The sequence below is a fragment of the Sprattus sprattus genome (genome assembly GCF_963457725.1).
Source record: "Sprattus sprattus genome assembly, chromosome: 10".
NCBI lineage: Eukaryota > Metazoa > Chordata > Actinopteri > Clupeiformes > Clupeidae > Sprattus > Sprattus sprattus.
The window spans coordinates 6,417,948-6,436,253 of NC_137908.1; the positions used below are offsets into that span (position 1 = coordinate 6,417,948).

Here is an 18,306-nt window from a genome sequence, read left to right on the forward strand (position 1 = left end):
CACACACACACACACACCAACCACCACCCCCTCTCTCAAAAACAGACACACACACACACACTACCACCCCCCCCACACACACGCACAAACACCAACCACCACCCCCCCCTCTCTCAAACACACACACACACACACACAAAATATGTACTGGTGGCCCTGTGCATAAAGTACCAATATCAGCAAAGCACAAACATCTGTAATGCGCGACAGCTATAGATCTCTGGGTGAGTACGTACTTATCTGATACTGCCCGTGCTTTGAGCAGCGCTGATGTGTAACATATCGTCGCTGATTTTGGCAAACTTATGTCTGAAAAGACGTAAGACAAGACGTTAACATATTTACACTGGGGAGAAAAAAAAACCTACAGTAGTATTATTATCCTTAAATATAAGCGTCTGCTAAATCTATAAGCTATAAGTCTAGATCTATCTATGAATCTAAATCTATAAATCACATGGAAGAGCATTTAATTATTTTAAATGATTGGTTTATAATGAAATGAAAAAAACCTACAGTAGTATTATTATCCTTAAATATAAGCGTCTGCTAAATCTATAAGTTATAAGTCTCGATCTATCTATGAATCTAAATCTATAAATCACATGGAAGAGCATTTAGTTATTTTAAATGATTGGTTTATAATGAAATGAAAAAAACCTACAGTAGTATTATTATCCTTAAATATAAGCGTCTGCTAAATCTATAAGCTATAAGTCTAGATCTATCTATGAATCTAAATCTATAAATCACATGGAAGAGCATTTAGTTATTTGAAATCATTGGTTTATAAATGAAATGTAGAGGGAAAGAAAGAAGGGGGTGCAGCAAAGGCTTATGTCACTCACCATCATATTTTGCCAGTACTGCTTGCACGTCAGCGTATGCCTGGAGTTCCAGCAGAGATTCTAGAAGGTTCTCGTGGATATTTAACATCCCCAATAATGGAAACTCTTTCATTAGCTGTGGCGGAGAGAAAAAGGGGGCCGGGGTCATTGAGGGGAACCATTTCCTGTCGTCAGCGCCACCATCCGACTAAACCCAGCGACCGGGCCGAACATTTATTTAATCTGAGGAAACCAGAGACGCAAGGGGGTGGGGGTGGGGTGGGGTGGGGGACTGGTTTCTGAGTGTTTCACTAAAGCCGTGGTTTTCAGGTAAACAGTATGAGGGGGAGAGTGTGGATGAGGGAAGGGGGAGAGACTTTGAAGGGGCGGGGGTGGTCAGACCCTGTGGGTGTGCGTCGTACTCACGTCTCTCATCATCTTGACGGCTTCTTTGCTGCGTGCGTGTGTGTGTGTGTGTGTGTGTGTGTGTGTGTGTGTGGTGCGGGGGTGGTCAGACCCTGTGGGTGTGGGTGGCGACGCGGCGGGGTCGTACTCACGTCTCTCATCATCTTGACGGCTTCTTTGATGCGGCCCAGCTTGCGGGCGCACATGGCGAGCCGCCGCTTGATGTATACCAGGAGGTTGGTGTCTCTGCCAGCTATAGTGTGTGTGTGTGGGTGGGGGGGAGAGTGATAACACATACACGTCAGTGACAAACATACACGTCAGTGACAAACACACACACACACACACACACAAACCAAATAGATTCACAGACAAACCACACACACACACACATACAGTCCCAACATCAGAGAGAGGTAACATAAAGGCTGTGGCATTAGTCTCAATGTTCCATTTGTCCTCAGTGTGTCTGGCACAAGCGTCACGTAACAAGTCATGAAGCAGTTCAAATAAAGGCTGTTTCATCTAGAGGCTTGGGACAGTTTTGTTTAGCCTGGCCTTAATCAAGTGGGTATAATATTTAATATTACCGTGGCCCAAATACACCATCAGTGCTAAGGGGTGCAATGTGAATTTAAGTTCTTTCTTGAACGAAACATCACAGTATTCGTAGGCGTGTGTGTGGGTCTGTTTGAGTTGGTACTTTCCACTTTACTCTGTCTGTGCATCACTCTCTGTGTAAACCATTTTGTGCCTTGGCATGTAAGTGTGTGTATGTGCATGTGTGTTCCTTCCTGAGTGTGTTGTTGCTTCTGCAGTAGCATATTTGTGTGTGTGTGTGTGTGTGTGTGTGTGTGAGTGTGTATACAGTATATGAGGGTATGTGAGAGTCTGAATGAGTGTGTGTACGTGTGTGTGTGTGTGTGTGTGTGTGTGTGTGTGTATGAGCGTACTTAAGAGTGAATGAATGCATGTGTGTGTGTGTGTATGAGCGTATGCGAACGTCCCGAATAAGTGTGTGAGTGTGTGAGTGTGTGTGTGAACAGCTATGCTTCCCTCTCTCCACTCTTTGAGTGTTATTTGAAGCGGCATTCTGCGTGTGTGTGTGTGTGGGGGGGGGGTGTTTAGAGATGTAAGTGTGAGCATGCAAGTTAGTGTGCAGTTTGTTTCCATACATGTGTCTCTCTGTGTTAAAGGTGTTTGTGCATGCACACCGCCATTTGGGGGAAGTGTATGTGCATGTGTCTCACACCCCTCAAGTGCTTATTTGAAGGGACACTGTTCCTCTGTTAGTGTGTGTGTGTGTGTGTGTGTGTGTGTGTGTGTGTCCTTCTCACCACTCTTGAGTGCTTATTTGAAAAGGCACACTTCCTGTATCATAGTAAGTGTGTGCATGAGTGTGTGTGGTGTGTGTGTGTGTCTCTCACCACTCTTGAGTGCCTGTTTGAAGAGTCGCTCTGCCTCTGTGATTGTGGTGGCCTCCTCTTCTGCCAGGAGCACGTAGGCTGCCGCACAACTGTCAATCAAACACGGAGGACATCTGTCAGATGTCTGGCAATCAACAGTCGAATAAAAGAAAGAGAGATCCACGAGGAAAAAAAAGAGAGCTACACACTTAATTACTGTACTGCAGTGACAACACAGTTTGTCTCAGAGGCTTGTCAGTCAAGTATTGGAAACGGTCTGAGAGACAGTGTTATAAATCAAAGAGACCCGTCATCCACACCCAGGAAATCAATCAAGCACAAGAGACAGACGTAGTGTCAGAGACTTGTTAATCAATCAAAGAAAGCCCGGCCAGGGTCTTGTTAAGCACACCCAATAAAAACAGTTTGGCCTTAGACGTCAATTAATCATATACTGACAGCACAAAGCGAGTCTAAGATCTGTCTGTAGGAGAAAGGGAGAAATACCTCTGTTCCCTACACATGTATATGAAGTAGACGCGCACTAGCACTCTACACTCTGTTTCCTACACATGTATATGAAGTAGACGTGCACTAGCAATCTACACTCTGGCATAAGCAATACCAATAACCACAGACTTCCAGACAATCTCCCAGCATTATAGTGTGCTCATTCAAACATTCTCTCAGCTGGTGTGGTGAACATCCAGACAGACAGTCAGACAGACAGACACAGACAGACAGTCAGACAGACAGAAAAGCAGACAAACAGACAGACAGACAGACAGGCAAGCAGACAGACAGGCAAGCAGACAGGCAGACAGACAGTCAGACAGACAGACAGACAGACAGGCAAGCAGACAGACAGGCAGGCAGACAGACAGACAGACAGACAGACAGGCAGGCAGACAAACAGACTGACAGGCAGGCAGACAGGCAGACAGACAAACAGACAGACAGACAGGCAGACAGGACGACAGGCAAACAAACAGAGAGGCCAATAGACAGACAGACAGGCAGGAAGACAGAGGTGCCACTCACTCTGGGTTCAGCTCGATGGCCTGGTAGGCGGCTCGGATGCGGGCCTGTGGGTTCCTCTCCCTCCAGGCTTTCTGCATCACTGTGGGGGCAGGAAGTCAAGCAGAGCACTCAGAACATCACCACGACTACACATCTGACCACAATAGCAATTGAGAAAGTAAGGAAGATGAGTGGGATTTGAGTTTAAAAATGGCAAAGGCAGCATTATTTTTAAGAAAAAAGGATATAAAAAGTAACAGTTTCCTCAAGAAACGACTAGCATGAACCACCTCTTCAGAATAAATCAGATCCTGTTAAATTCTGGCCAAATGACAGATACTACACTTTTTCTATACGTTCAGTACTTAGTACTCTTTCCTTTCATTAAATCTCACCACTTACAGGTTTAAGGCAATGCTCCTTCTTGCATCTTCAAAATAGGGGTGCGATTATGGCAGTACTGGCAATTATGTTATACAAATTACACTTTCAGCTATAAATAGTAAATGCATAAGAGCCAGCATACCCACGCACTGACCTGCGTCCTCTGGTCTAAGCTGCTGGGTGTCTACGCTAAAGAAAGTCTGATGGTCCTGAGCAGACAGGTTCATGTCGTAGTACGTCAGCGGCTCTTTACCGGTCACCCAGGTGTACCTGGAATTCCACACAAGAAAGACACGGCACAGACGCTGCAGGTGAGTCAAGTGTCACCGTGGCTTCATCAATCAGTAAATCGGTCAATCAAAATTCCTCAGTCTCTCACCTGTTATACTCTGCTCCCCTGAATAGGTTCAGTGGATTTCGCCACACTTTGCACTCTGCAGAGGCAAAAAAGATGGAATTTATTTAAAGTACCATCATGTTAGCCAAGAGAAATCAATAGCACGTCATCATTACGTCCAAGGCAAACTGATAATGCAAAAGCACTCTGATGCTCCGGAGTATATCAGTGATGTGCAGGAAAGCAGCACATGATAAGGGCTTTGAATGAATCTGCAGTGTAGCATATAAACAGGATACAGGATGTATTTGTGGCAGATGTATTGGAGTATCTAACATTTTAAAAATATAACACTGTAGCATTTAAAACAGTGATAGCGTTGCCAGAGGTGTACCTGGAACAGAAAGTGTACAGCGTTGAGAGTAGTGCAACTAACAAGGATAGTGTTATAGGAGCTGTACCTGACACACTGGGCCTGGGTTCAGCAGATCCATTGACAGGGGAGAAGAGGCCTCCTGAGGAGCTGCTGTTCTCCACTCCCCCCAGCAGAGGGCGCAGGTGGCTCACTGACACCTGCTCAATAAAGGATGTGCCATACTTCCTGAAGTACCACCACTCAAAGATCTGGCCAGAACAAGAGAGGGCATACAGGTGTGTGTGAGACATTAAAAGAGCTCAAATGTATCATGCACTGTCAAATGTTCCATACGATGGCGATATTTTACTTCCTTAATAGCTTAACCTTTTCTTACAAAATCCTCAGATTATCAATGCATTAGGCTTATATACCTGGCTGAGGACATTGTACTTTCTATATCATTATATAATCGTCACACTCAAATGCATGTTTAACATCTGCTCTCAACCACGTGTCAGATTTCTGCAAGAGGCTGCAACACCGTTTATGAACACACATGCACACTACATCTTTGGCAATTCCCCTGCATCACCAAAATCATTTCCCCACTCACCAGGATAAGGCCAGAGATGAGTGAGGATGTTCCAGTAAGCGCTACATAGAACTTGGGCGTCAGGGTGTTCAAAAATACCGAAGCTGCAAAAGAACAAGTACATGAATTAGCCGCCGCCCCCCAAATCAGTCCCAACATTTCCCTATCTTTCAAAACACTACGCTTATAGTACATATAGCTTAACAACAACGGCAGCCCAAATGGATGTGATATCGAAGACCTATGCACCGGACTCTCTGTCATTCAAACAATGTAACTGTAAGATACTGGCAGTAACTTCACAGACGTAACAGAACTTGTTCTTCAGAAGCTAAAATGGACACGAGTACTACTTCGAATTACCTCGTGAACAATTCTATCTTCAGAAGTCTAGATAAATACATACGCTGATGTCATATTACACGCGAGACTTAATGGTCTATCAATGGAAAGAATGGCTATGTGTCTGTCACAACACATAACGTCTTTCTACGAGGCAGCATATTGCAGAACACTTCACAGCCAAGTCTTTCGCACTAAACAGCACATCTAGCTGCATGCCATCTTTCAAATACTTAGCCTATCTGGTGGTAACGAAGCAAGTTGTCAAAGAATACTGGAGGCTTCATTAGCCTCATTTATGTATCCATTAGCCGACTAGCTAGCTAATGGCTAGCTGGAAATACTTCTCACAATGTACCTGCTGTGACCGTTTCCTGCAGTTTCAGAGGACTTCGTAGCACGTATATCATAGTTAGAACCATGGCAAACCATACGGCACACACATAGGTCCATGACCAAGACAGCCAGGATTTTAATTTCTCTGTAAATCCCAGTGACTGAGGATTACTGCTACTGGTGTCCGCCATTTTCACCCGTTGGTTATAAACACAAGAATGTTGGGATACTGGAGGTTTGTGTTCTTTGCGTCGGTGACGTCGCTTCTCACCACACGGTGGCGCAATGAACATGCTTTAGACACGTTTCACTTGCAGAGAGAGGACCTACGCCTGTCCCAATACCAGTTACTCAAAACCAAACCTAGCAAGGCATAAACCAAGTTTTTTTTTTTTAAATAAGTATGTTGGTCAGTTCGTATCATTACTGTAATTCCACATTTTTACAGTGACTGTATAATTAAGTAATTATACATTCTAACAACTGCAAATGACATGGGCAAAGAACCATACTCCCAAATAGTTAACAGAAACTACTACTGCAATGATTAAACCCCCAGACAAACACACTTCCACATCATTTGGTGCAAATCCTTTATTCCTTTTGATTTATACATGTTTTTTTTTCATACATTTAGTAAAAAATAGCTAAAATCGCTAAGTAAAGAAGATGGTGATGTGAGGGGAGGGGGTTGTGTCACGACTTAAAACACCTTTTTGACACAAATGGAAAGCAAAAAACAGTACTGCTTAGACGATGGAAAAAAAAGATCAACACTATAGTGCACAAACTGATGTGAAGCAGGGACAACTGTGACTAAATTCTCCCTTTAATAATGAATAACAACATCTGCTTGTGAGTGGAGCCATGTGATGCCTTTGCGTGAAAGCTGTGTGGCAGCAAGAAATACTTTTTGATTTGTCAGTAACACAGCTGTATTTCCTTTACCATGGGAAAGACCGAAGAAAGCACAGTGCTGATCTTTTAGCGTCAGTGGGACAGCAAGTCGTGTCAGGGAGTGCGACGCACATGAGCAGACAGGATGTTCAGAGGGTGGAAACTCTCTCATAAACAATTTAAAGACAGCAGTGGGACTAATGCTGCAGACTTCTAAGGCTAAGCCAGGGATGTCATGACATGAGAGTGGGATTCAAACACCTAATGGCGACATTTTAGATCCCACTAAGCACTACGATTAGGAGGGCGAGAAATGGGATGACCTGGCTTCCCAGTGTACCTGTGTGTCTATGTGCGTTTATTAAGGTGTGTGTGTGTGGATGTGTGTGTGCATGTATGTGTGTGCATGAGAGTCTTGTCTTGTGTATGTGTGTGAGTGGGGGGGGGGGCGTGGAGGGGTTGGGGTGGTGTTTGAGTGTTGCAAATTATGTTCATACTGAAAAAGGATTCGTCAGCTCAGCCAGTCGAGACAAAGGTGCTACAATAATAATAACAAACAATAAAAACAACAACAAAAAAACCTTGGCTTTCATAGAAAATAAAACAGGCCAAACTAAAAAGAATAACAAACACATAGCACTCTTCCATGTGAGGTGAAGTGAGAGCACAGCACAGCACAGCACAGCAGGGGAACAGTGAGCTTTGGCTGAGAAGCTGCCCCCCCCCCCCCCCCCCCCCCCCCCCCCCCCCCCCCCTCAGCTCGACGACGCTTGCCACTCGACCGTGTAACACAAGCAGGCCCCTCAGCTGATCAGGAGGCCAACTCTAAGCGTTCTGCATCTCCTTGCCGATCTTGTAGCTGAGGATCTTGTTCCAGTCGATCTTGGTGCGTGTGACTGGGAGCTGACGCCGTAAGGCTTTGAAGGTGGTGTCTGACATGGTCTGGTAGTTTTCACTGATGGCCGTCTGGAGAGGATTGACACACACACACACACACACACACACACACACACGCACACACACACACACACACACACGAGTCAGAGATGGAAAATAAATGCAGAAGGGACACAAAAGATGGGGAGGAAGTATAGAGGGGTTAAAAAATGGAGGAGTTGGAGGAGGAAGAAAATAATGGAAGTTTGGAGAGAAGTCTTCCCAGAGTTTTGTCGACTTTAGCAGAATTTTATTCATAAACTGCTAAATTCATTCTATCCACCTCTATCCACCTCTACCAAAACCAAATCTAACCCTATATTTGGCATTAAAGCCAGGCAGGTTATTCTTCATAAAAGTATAGCAGCAAGTCCAGTCACATTTGTGATCTGTAAGAGAAAACCTTAACATAGGATACAAACCTGGTACTCATTCTCTGCATTTTCAATGATCTTGACAAATTCCTTGGCTGTTTGTGCCTCATTCTGTCAAAACAGACAAGCAAACAACCACACACACACACACACACACACACACACACACACACACACACACACACACACAGAGAGAGAATCAGACAGTTTCCCACACATGACTACAGGAGTGGGAGAAAGAGGAACGTCTGAAGGGCCAGTCTAAAACAGGGCTGTGAGGGACGCAGTAGGGGGGAAATGAGGATGTTTGTGATCTTTGTGACAGGTAGAACACTGTTCTGGGCTCCACCAGGAGCCTGCAAACACACTTCACTTCCTCTCAGGCTACCCAGGCAGAGAGGAAGTGAGGCAGCTGACTGCAAAACAGCCGAGAGAGAGAGAGAGAGAAAGAGAGAGAGAGAAGAAAAGAGACAAGAAAAAAAGAAATGAAGACCTATAGAGGAAGAGCAGGAAGGAGAGAAGGGGCCGTGTGTGGAACCTGGAACAGGAAGTGAATGAACCAATTGGGGCAGTGCTTATTCATTTTGTTCAATATAATATCCTTCCAAAACCATTCAATAAATCAAGATAGTTTTCTGGGCTTACTAGTATCCATAGCCACAATATTGTCATTGAGGTCCTGTGCAAAGCAGGAAGTTGCAGATTAAGAAGAATGTTGCTTGTGTCCACTCTATTCTCTCTAATTCTAATTGGCTCTCACGTGATGTCATGTGCCTTTCAGTGCCCAATCAGTGGCAGCCAGAGAGTTACTCACAGACATGCTCAGTGTCTCCTCCACGTCCTTGTGGCTGACCAGCTGGACATTTCCGTCTTCATAATAATGCACCTAAGGAACACGAGACGCAGGTTAGAGCCGAGGGAGGCTGCGAGTACATTGTCTGGGTGTTCATAGGGGGGGTTTCTGATGCATTGTCTAAGGGTTGGACTAAAATACAACCACAAAAGCAAGCATGGGACTTGGTGCTGAAGCATAGCTGGCCACTTCCCTCTCGAAGCACTTGTTCTGTAAACACCCCCCCCCCCCCCCCCTGCAAATAAAAAAAAAACCTACCACCACCACCACCAACAACAACAAAGCATCCATTCACTATGCCGTGGATTAAGAATCTTCTGACTTAGTTTCAGTTAGATGTATTCAGAGAGCAGATGATCTTATCCAAATCAGCTCACAGACGTATGTGAGAAGATACCCTTTTGATCAGTGTGGCCCCATTGAACCAATTACCTAACAATTGACTGTCTTAACTGAATACAGGGCAATTGCTTTATTCTTTATATTCTTGGAGATATCCCTAGACTCCAGCAAGCTTGAACCAGCTTACCACACCAACGAACAAGTGGTGACTTTGAGAGTCAAGTCACTGTAAACAGCAGTTAGGCTCCCACCCTTCACCCCTTCTCTCTTCCCTCTGACCCTGCCTGCCCACCTGAATCTTCAGGACCCCCACCACCTGGGTCGAGGACTGGGAGACGGTGAACTTCCACTCAGACCGGCAACGCCCATTCCTGCAAGAGGTCAGAGGTCGCGTCAATCAAACTCAAGCATCACTCGGCTCCAGGGAGAGGCAGTGACATTATCTAAAGGTGTCATCTAAAGATTCTGATCCTCCATTTTGGAGTTAACGCTTACAAGTCTCAACTAGCCCAGTCAAAGATGTGATGGAAAAATAAATGAGATACAGTGTCAAAGTGGTCAGATGAAGAACAGACAGATCAATTCCACAAACTAAGACACAATTTAAAAAGGCCCTTCTCATGCTCAGAATAGTCCAATATATATATATATATTTTATCTAAATCTCTAGTAAGAAAGAAGTAAGAAACGACACACTGCTTCAAACACAAAAATGCCTTACCAGAAGTTTTTTGGTTGAAATTGATGGCCTTCGATGCAGGCAATTATGGTCTGCTGCCCGTCGATGGTTTTTCCATAGACCTATGGGAGGAAGACAGCATGACTAAACAGAAACCATTTTTAAGAACTGCATCCTGCGTCAAAAAAAGTTGACATTGCTCTTTGTATTCAGAAAGCTTTCATGCAACCAAACACATCAGAATGACGCTAGTTTTGGTTTCAGCCTCAGCTCTCTGGTGTCGGAAATGCCATCCTCAGTAGTTATATGGCATGAAGGCCCGACTGCCTCTCACAACACAACAACCAGAACACAGGCCTTTGTGTCTATGAGAGAGAGAAAATAAAGTGTGTTTGAATTTGTATCTCTATCTGTCTGCATATGTATGCAAGAGTTCCTGGCATCAGTTTGACAAAAGCTCTGAGAGTGTTTGTGCAGGTGTGTGTATGTCTGTATGTATGTATATACGTGTGTGTGTGTGTGTATCAGTACAGTGCAGACTCCGCTGCGGTAGTGCTTGTTGATGTAGGCCTTGGGTTTAATGTGTGTGTATGTGTCTGTGTGTATATGAATATGTGTGTCTGTATGTGTGTGTGTCTGTATGTGTGTGTGTGTGTGTGTGTGTGTGTGTGTGTGTGTGTGTGTGTGTATGTATATGTGTGTTTGTATACGTGTGTCTGTATACGTGTGTCTGTATACGTGTGTCTGTATACGTGTGTCTGTATACGTGTGTCTGTGTGTGTGTGTGTGTGTCTGTGTATGTGTGTCTGTATACGTGTGTCTGTATGTGTGTGTCTGTATGTGTGTGTCTGTATGTGTGTATGTGTGTGTGTGTGTGTGTGTGTGTGCGTGTGTATATCCGTACAGTGCAGAATCCGCTGGGATAGTGCTCCTTGACGTAGGCCTTGAGGGCGTTGTCACAGGCATCTCTCCAGGCCCGGAGGCCACTCTCCCCCTCATGTGGCTGGGGGTCACTGGACTCTTTCCTCAGGTGGTCAAACTTAAACGAGAGCCGGTTCCGCGGGTCAAAATAACGCCCGTTGCCCAGATCTCCATGTTCTGTGATCAAAACCTTTCGGAAGGGGAGACAGGATGGACAGGTTGTTGTCGTGGCACACTTACTTATGACATGTTAAATTTACTAATCTTGGGTAATATACTCCTGCCAAGTGAATGCGGGCTCAATACATCTACCGATATGTTACTGTTACTATTGTAAATACGACACCTGACTTCATGTTACTGACTCAAAAAGCACTACAGTAAAAAGCACTACAGTCTGTGTGTGTGTATGTGTGTGTGTGTCAGTGTGTGTGTCAGTGTGTGTGTGTGTGTGTGTGTGTGTGTGTGTGTGTGTGTGCGTGCTTGAAGATCACTTGCAAAGTATCTGTTTCCTTTGGAAAGCCTCCCTTACCTGGTCCTCGATCCCGTCTATTTTGGCCGGGGTGAACTGATCCATGTTGTATTGGGCAAAGGCACTGTTGAGAAAGAGGCAAAGACAACAGCAACTGAAAATAGCCTCTTGCTTTTCAAAGGACCAGTTTATATAGCCCGGTCATTAACTCTTGTGGAAAAGGCTTGTCTGAACTTGACTACAACAATAGGATATGGCACTGGTTCAAAATACACCAGATTGTAAACCCTCAAGACCATTACGAGACGGAGCAGGGCACACTCGTGGATGTGGTTGGCATAGTTACAACACTCTTACAGGAAGGAGGCAAGGCAGACAAGCAACAGACAAAAGACTTTTCTTAAAAACAGAACGAGGAACTAGGAGCAGAAACCTGAATAAACAAAAACAACTCATAGGCTAGCAAGCTATTATGCTATTGAGGAAGAGGCCTGAGCCGTGAAACCCAGAAGCTGAATCGGAGTCATAATGCCTGAAACAGCGTGGCGTGACAGTAACTGTCTGACAGTGTGACGTGACAGTAACAGAGTTCTGCTGCACTGACAGCTCAAGGGAAGTTGAGTCTAGAGCGGCCCATCGAAGACCACATCCCATTAGTTAATTTTAATTTATTTTATGAAGAGAGCTCTAGAAAAAATATAATCTTCCAAACTAATAAACCAACAAACAAGAAAACAAACAAACAAGTCCACTGATGACAGGAGTTTGGGGGTGCGAGGGTGACGGTTACAGTGAAGGTGATAGGGTCTGGGCATTAACACTAAGCTTTCACACAGAGAATTTCGCTTATCACTTTTTTTTATTTCTGAGTGTGTGGTCGCGAAAACAGCAAGTGCTTTTGTCTATGCTGTTAGTGGCAGGTGCAGTTGTGGCGTGGTGCATAGAGACGGAGTGCATCGTGTCATACTCTCAAAAACAAGCCCACTGGAGGAGAAAGAAATCGGCACAACCAACTGTAGCTACTTAAAAACGTTGGATTTCACTATGTCAAAGGATTATTTTAGCACCCTACGTCTACCAAAGGTACAATTGACCAACTCAATATAATCGGTCTTTCTCAGGAATCTATACTCATTCAACAATGAAAAATGATCGTTCTTTGGATGGCCACAATTTGTAAGTGGATGGATGAAAGTTGTGTACAACCATAACCCAGCCAACTTTAGCTAACGCAAAATCCAAGGCCGAAGACTTGTGTATGAGTATCTCTTTATTCAAAATGCATAATCGGGCTCACTCACATCTTAGCAGAAGAGAGTAAAGCAAAGTGAAACACGTCACACAAGGTGTGTATAGGCTGAAGTTGGCGTGACGGACACCAACACACTATCTGGCAGAGACAACCACACGGTGCATTCTCACGACTGAGGTCAATGTTCCAGGTGTAGGAACACACCTGCCTAGGACCAGCTTGTAGCACAGTAATATAAGTGCGAGAGAATCGTTGAGTGCATGAAGAGATTAGCATCGACTCGAGGCAGTTAGTGTCCTAGAGCACCACGCGTGAGAGGCTGTTTGCACTGTTTCGCTCATCTAGTATTAACAATTTGTCAATTCCGAGTTGTCATGGTTGCACGCGTGTGTGTGTGTGAGTGTGTGTGTGTGTTTGGGTGTATTATCTATAGAGAACTAGCATTTAATTTGTGTTGTATTGTCAACTTGCCTTCCTAATGTTATAGTTGTGCCATGGTTTGCTGAACATATAGCCTTGATTTTGTCATCATCTCAGGTTTGAAATACAATACTCATCAATTATACCTGCACACCTTAGTTAATATTGTAGTGTATTAAACTTGCATCAACATAATTTTTGAGTGTTTATTATATTCTAATTAGCATAATATTATCTAGTTGCTCACAGTTGGTGTCACCAAGTTGCCATTAAGGGTGGTATAATCATGATGGGTTGTGTGTGTTTTGAAAACATTAGCGGCTTGCGATTAGTCAGCTAGCTCAAAGGTTCCAAGTGCTAGATCAATAGTGGACTATGTTCATGTATGTAGACAACAATCTGTGTTGATGCAGACACTTAAGGTCACCAAGACATCTTTTAATCATGTTAATGTTTTTATGCCAAATGTAGCCTTGGTTACTCTTGGTTACTCTCGTCTCTCTAGAGAACGTCACATATCAAACACATCACACGCTGAACTGATTTGCATAAAGCTGGAGATTCGCCATCTTTTTCTCGCTTCGCTGGATTGTCTTTGATTCCGCCCAATTAGAGGACATTTTGCAATGGAAGTGTATCTGACTCACTGTGCCCAGAGAGCTATCAAACAACACACACAAACAAGCAAATACACAAACAAACAATTTAACAAACAAACAAACAAAAACAACACTGCAGTAAGGAGCAGACATGCGCTCAAACAGAGAGAAGAAGAGGGGGAGGGAGTGAGTGAGTGAGTGAGTGAGAGAGAGACAGAGAGAGGGAGAAAGAGACAGAGAGCGAAAGAGTGAGTGAGTGAGCGACAGAGAGAGACAGAGACAGAGAGCGAGAGATTGAGTGAGTGTGTGAAAGAGCGAGAGAGAGAAAGAGACAGAGTGAGAGAGAGAGAGAATGAACTCACTGTGCCGCGCCCTCCCTGAGAATGCCGTCATTGTTGAGCAGTAACCGCACATCTGGAGACCAGGAGCAGACAGTTAGCCATCAGGGCACTAGACACATCTAACACAGGCGCTGGCGCCAGAACGGATCCGGCCCTCATCCGGGCCACATACGGCCAGGATCCGTTCCAGTGCCAGCTGTGAAGAGTCTAAACTCTAGACACTCATGCAGTAACACTTGATTGGAGGAAGGAGGAGATTCAGTAAGAGACTGCCTTGTACTGTAACTAAACTTCAAGGCTGATGCTCAGGGCTGACCCATACTAATTAAGCAGATCCGTGCAGTTTTTCCTGTTCTGCCATGGTTGGTTCTGACTGATGCTCAGGGCTGACCCGTACTACTTCAGTTTTCTCTACAAATGATGACGGGCAACATCATTTCTGCCATGGTTCTGATCGGTTCTGCCATGGTTTGGTGCTGGCTGATGATTCTTCACCTACACACTAGACATTCTTAACTTCACACAACAAGGCAGTCTAACAATTATGGTTTCTATGCCACAAGCTACAGAACTGCTGTGCTCTCCTGTATGAAACAGGACCCTTTAATAACACAGACTTAGGTTTTAAACACACATAAACTATTGGCTCATGTTTTTAAACAGGCACTGGTAGTAAAACTTGTTTAAGTTCCAGCTTGTTTCAGGAGAATAAAAAGGTTGAAATTCTGCTGCAGAGACAGAAACGTTCTTCCTCACCATTGAAGACTTCGTTGAACTCCCCAGGAGGAGCGTGGATGATGAAGTTGGCAGCAACACGCACCTGTAACAGATAAGAACAAGCGGGAGAGAATACATTATGTTCTCTATTAATCACTGTATACTGAACTCTATTAGTGCTTGGAGATTTTTGTCTTCATGGGCCTATCTTCCCTGATTGTGTGCCGTCTGGGTTGGGTGATGTCTACCAAGTTGGCAGCTGACAATGTTTACGTTGTTTGAGGTGGACGATGACATTAGGGGGTATGGAACTGATATTCATTAGTTCTATGGCTCAACTGAATGAAAAGTTGTTTTATTGGATATTCTAAATACAGTTGTTGAATATACAGTTATCTTTCAAATAAGTGCACATTTGATAAATTTGGTGCAGCCAATCCATAGAAATTAGCAGAAATGTTTAGGCCTGAGATATCATCTTAAAAGAAAATACAAGTTTGGAAAAAAATGAACGTTCAACGTTGTTATGTGTAAATTGAAATAAATGCATGGCAGCCAATATTCCCGTAATTTAATCGCTATTCACTTTGCACAAAGAGGAAACGGCAATGACAAAAACAACGGGAGCCTGCCAATGAAATTCGTTGGTTTATTAACACAATCAGCACTGTCAAAAGTCAATGAACTGTCAACTGCTACTGAACTGAGCCAGACTAAACTGTGGACAAATATGGTAATCAGACTTCCCTCTTGTGTGTTTGTGTGAGTAACAAATGCTAAGGGGGAAATCCTCAAATGCTGACTGCCTGTGCCACAAGCTTTACACATGTCTACTGTTCTACTGTTCTTCAATGGAGCCAACCCCTTATGCTGAATAATGCAGATGTCGGGACTAAGTGCAAGAGAGAACGAAAGAAAGAGGGAGAGAGAAAGAGATAGCTGAGAGAGAAAGACAGACAGAGGCACAGATAGAGAGGGGGAAGAAAGATAAAATATCAAAAACACAGTGTGTGTGTGTGTTTGGTTGGGTGTGGGGGTTAAGTGTGAGTGCGGGACAGCGCGTCGGTCCATGTGTGTGTTTGTGTGTGCGTGTGTGTTTGGGTGGATGGGTGTGGGTGGGGGTTAAGTGTGGGTGCGCGACAGTGCGTCGGTCCATGTGTGTGTTTGTGTGTGTTTGTGTGTGTGTGTGTGTGTGTGTGTGGTTGTGTGTGTGCGTGTGTGTGTGTGTGGTTGTGTGTGCGTGTGTGAATGGAAACTGAGCAGCGATCTCCTCAGCAGAGTTGGCTGGGCGCAGGCCACTCCTTAGAAGGCAGGCGAAGCAAGGAGAGAAGAGGAGAGGAGAGGCACCGCACCCCTGGTCTTTTCTTAGCAGCGCCTATCTAAGCATGAGGCAACACAGCCAGCCTGGCAGAGAGACTGGACTGGACCCACAGAGGCCTATGGTCTGTCTACTACAGCATTCTATTCATTTACACTTTACATCGACCTGGTACTTCAGCAGACACTCTTACCCCGAGTAACTTACCCTACAAGTAAAGCGTTCATTTGATCAGTATCCCTGGCAAATCTGACTCATGGTGGTGACATGCACTGATAAAGGGAGTTTTCTCGCTTGTGCTTGTGTGGCAAACAGTGTGGCACGAGATAGCGCTGTGCATTGAGAGGCAGGAAGTCACTGGTGCACAGTTAGAAAAACCAGAGCACTTCCGTATTGAAAGAGGAAACAATGCAGCCGCTCAAGCTGAATGGAAAGGGAACTGCCAAGTGTGCTAAACTGACTTTTTATGGTGAAGACATTCGCATCACCTATTAGGAACTTCTCTCCAACAGCATTACCTAATAAGTAGTCAAAAAGAGTGGGTTCACATGCAACAACAACACTAAAGATACTGCGACTATGCAAAACTAAGAGCCACCATGCAGTCGACTGGCCCCATTGCTGATTCAGGGCCTCATAGACAACCACATAGCACCTGTAACATTTGTCTCAACTCAGTTTTCCAACGAGTATGACCTAGAACAGAATACCATTGACACACTACAAAGGAAACTAGAAAAACAATTCAGATGCAGAATCATAAAGTGGATGTTAACAGGGGTGGCACGTGCATAACAGATTATTCACGCATGCCGCCAAACCAGTTATATAGCTGGTATTCTTCAGTAATCACACAGCCATGAAAGAGGACCTCACGTCACAGAAGAATGTTAATGGAGACCTATTAAACTCCGCTAGGCAATAACTGACATGCACTACCAGCTGCCACGGATGTAAATCACAGTGACTACATATGCAACTTGCCTGTCTTCTATAACCAATTTAAAACCTTGAGACATATCTGACTGTAGGGCTGCAAGCAACGAAATGTATTTCTTCTTCCTTTGGGCTAACTGCAGTTCTTCATCCATCTAGCATTTTTCAAATACCTACACACAAACTGACTGTCTGTCTGCACACGCTGCGACTTGACCAGAGGATTAAGGTGGGACCACCAGAGTCTCACACATGTACGAACATGAAGATTGCTGGGTCGGTCATAACACAGCCGAGAAACAACGGACTTAACTATTCAAGGGCGCTGTCCCAAACAAAACACTCAAAGGATCTAGCAGGGTGGGATACCCTGCCACATGAATGAATAGTTATGAATAACTAAATAATACTCTTTTAAACATATTAAATACACATAACCTAAACACCACGTTATAGACATTAGTAGCTCATCGGGAATATGACATGTAGGTAAAGATAATTCCTTACATGAAGTGCCACTCGACTTAACCATCGTTTGACAGCAAATTTACAAATATGAACTGCCTACTGAATGCGTATGAATCGACATAACGTTGTTGTTGTTGGTTATTCCACAAGTAGACTCCTAGCCAACGTCACACAACCAATTTGCTTCATTGAGAAAACATCGAAATGCGAGTCAAACGCCACTACAAAACTATGACAAATGAAGGCATGCTCAACAGTGTTTAATATAGCTGAAATGACGATATTTCCATATCAACACGCAGTAAGCTGACCAAATTGACAGGGCTGGTAAACTTGTTTGGAATTTGAGAACTAACGTTAACCAAGTAAGAGTGAATAGTCCATCAGGACACTATATGAATTGCCGCATCAGACGTGAATTCTTTAAAAAAGAAACGGTACAGGAGTAATTTAATGAAAACTAAAGGCATATTATTTTTTGCGCTGCTCGCCTCCAGCCTTACAGTAGTTAGCCTGCATTGCTAACGTCAGTTCAATCAATTGGAAATGGTAATGACGCTAGCAAGCTAACTTACAACCAACTAACAACATTTATTAAAGTCAACGAGATAATTTCCCCAGTACATTACAAACACACATAAGTTATATTAATGACACCAAAACGAATACAACAACGGTCCTTCAAAACTTTAATTTAATTCCGCTAAACGGTCTCATACCTTTTCATCATCAGTAAGCTGCTCCTCAAAGTCGGCCATCTTGGCTCATCTGGGC

At 44.1% G+C, this 18,306-nt stretch overlaps 2 protein-coding genes across 3 annotated transcripts in view; both read right to left on the reverse strand.

Moving 5' to 3' along the window:
• st7l (suppression of tumorigenicity 7 like) overlaps positions 1–6,300 on the reverse strand; it is a gene marked incomplete at its 5' end in the record, with an annotated part of 26,682 nt that extends 20,382 nt beyond the window's left edge. Inside the window, 10 exons of one of the 2 annotated variants that reach the window (XM_080846653.1) lie at positions 237–309; positions 849–963; positions 1,385–1,485; positions 2,660–2,748; positions 3,680–3,758; positions 4,185–4,312; positions 4,422–4,476; positions 4,841–5,003; positions 5,351–5,433; positions 6,030–6,300. In XM_080846653.1, coding sequence (XP_080702779.1) covers positions 237–309; positions 849–963; positions 1,385–1,485; positions 2,660–2,748; positions 3,680–3,758; positions 4,185–4,312; positions 4,422–4,476; positions 4,841–5,003; positions 5,351–5,433; positions 6,030–6,300 — 1,157 coding nt within the window. The remainder of the gene's footprint in view (positions 1–236; positions 310–848; positions 964–1,384; positions 1,486–2,659; positions 2,749–3,679; positions 3,759–4,184; positions 4,313–4,421; positions 4,477–4,840; positions 5,004–5,350; positions 5,434–6,029) is intronic. The other variant, XM_080846654.1, reaches the window with a different exon arrangement.
• A 1,349-nt stretch (positions 6,301–7,649) lies between these two features.
• capza1a (capping actin protein of muscle Z-line subunit alpha 1a) lies at positions 7,650–18,292 on the reverse strand. Its single transcript, XM_080846611.1, has 10 exons — positions 18,252–18,292; positions 14,850–14,913; positions 14,115–14,166; positions 11,542–11,605; positions 10,993–11,199; positions 10,131–10,210; positions 9,702–9,780; positions 9,029–9,100; positions 8,263–8,325; positions 7,650–7,870 (listed from the first exon to the last, which is right to left on the reverse strand). Exons 1-10 carry the CDS (start codon positions 18,288–18,290, stop codon positions 7,730–7,732), a joined length of 861 nt encoding a protein of 286 aa, XP_080702737.1. The 5' UTR covers positions 18,291–18,292; the 3' UTR covers positions 7,650–7,729.
• Positions 18,293–18,306: the final 14 nt, after the last annotated feature.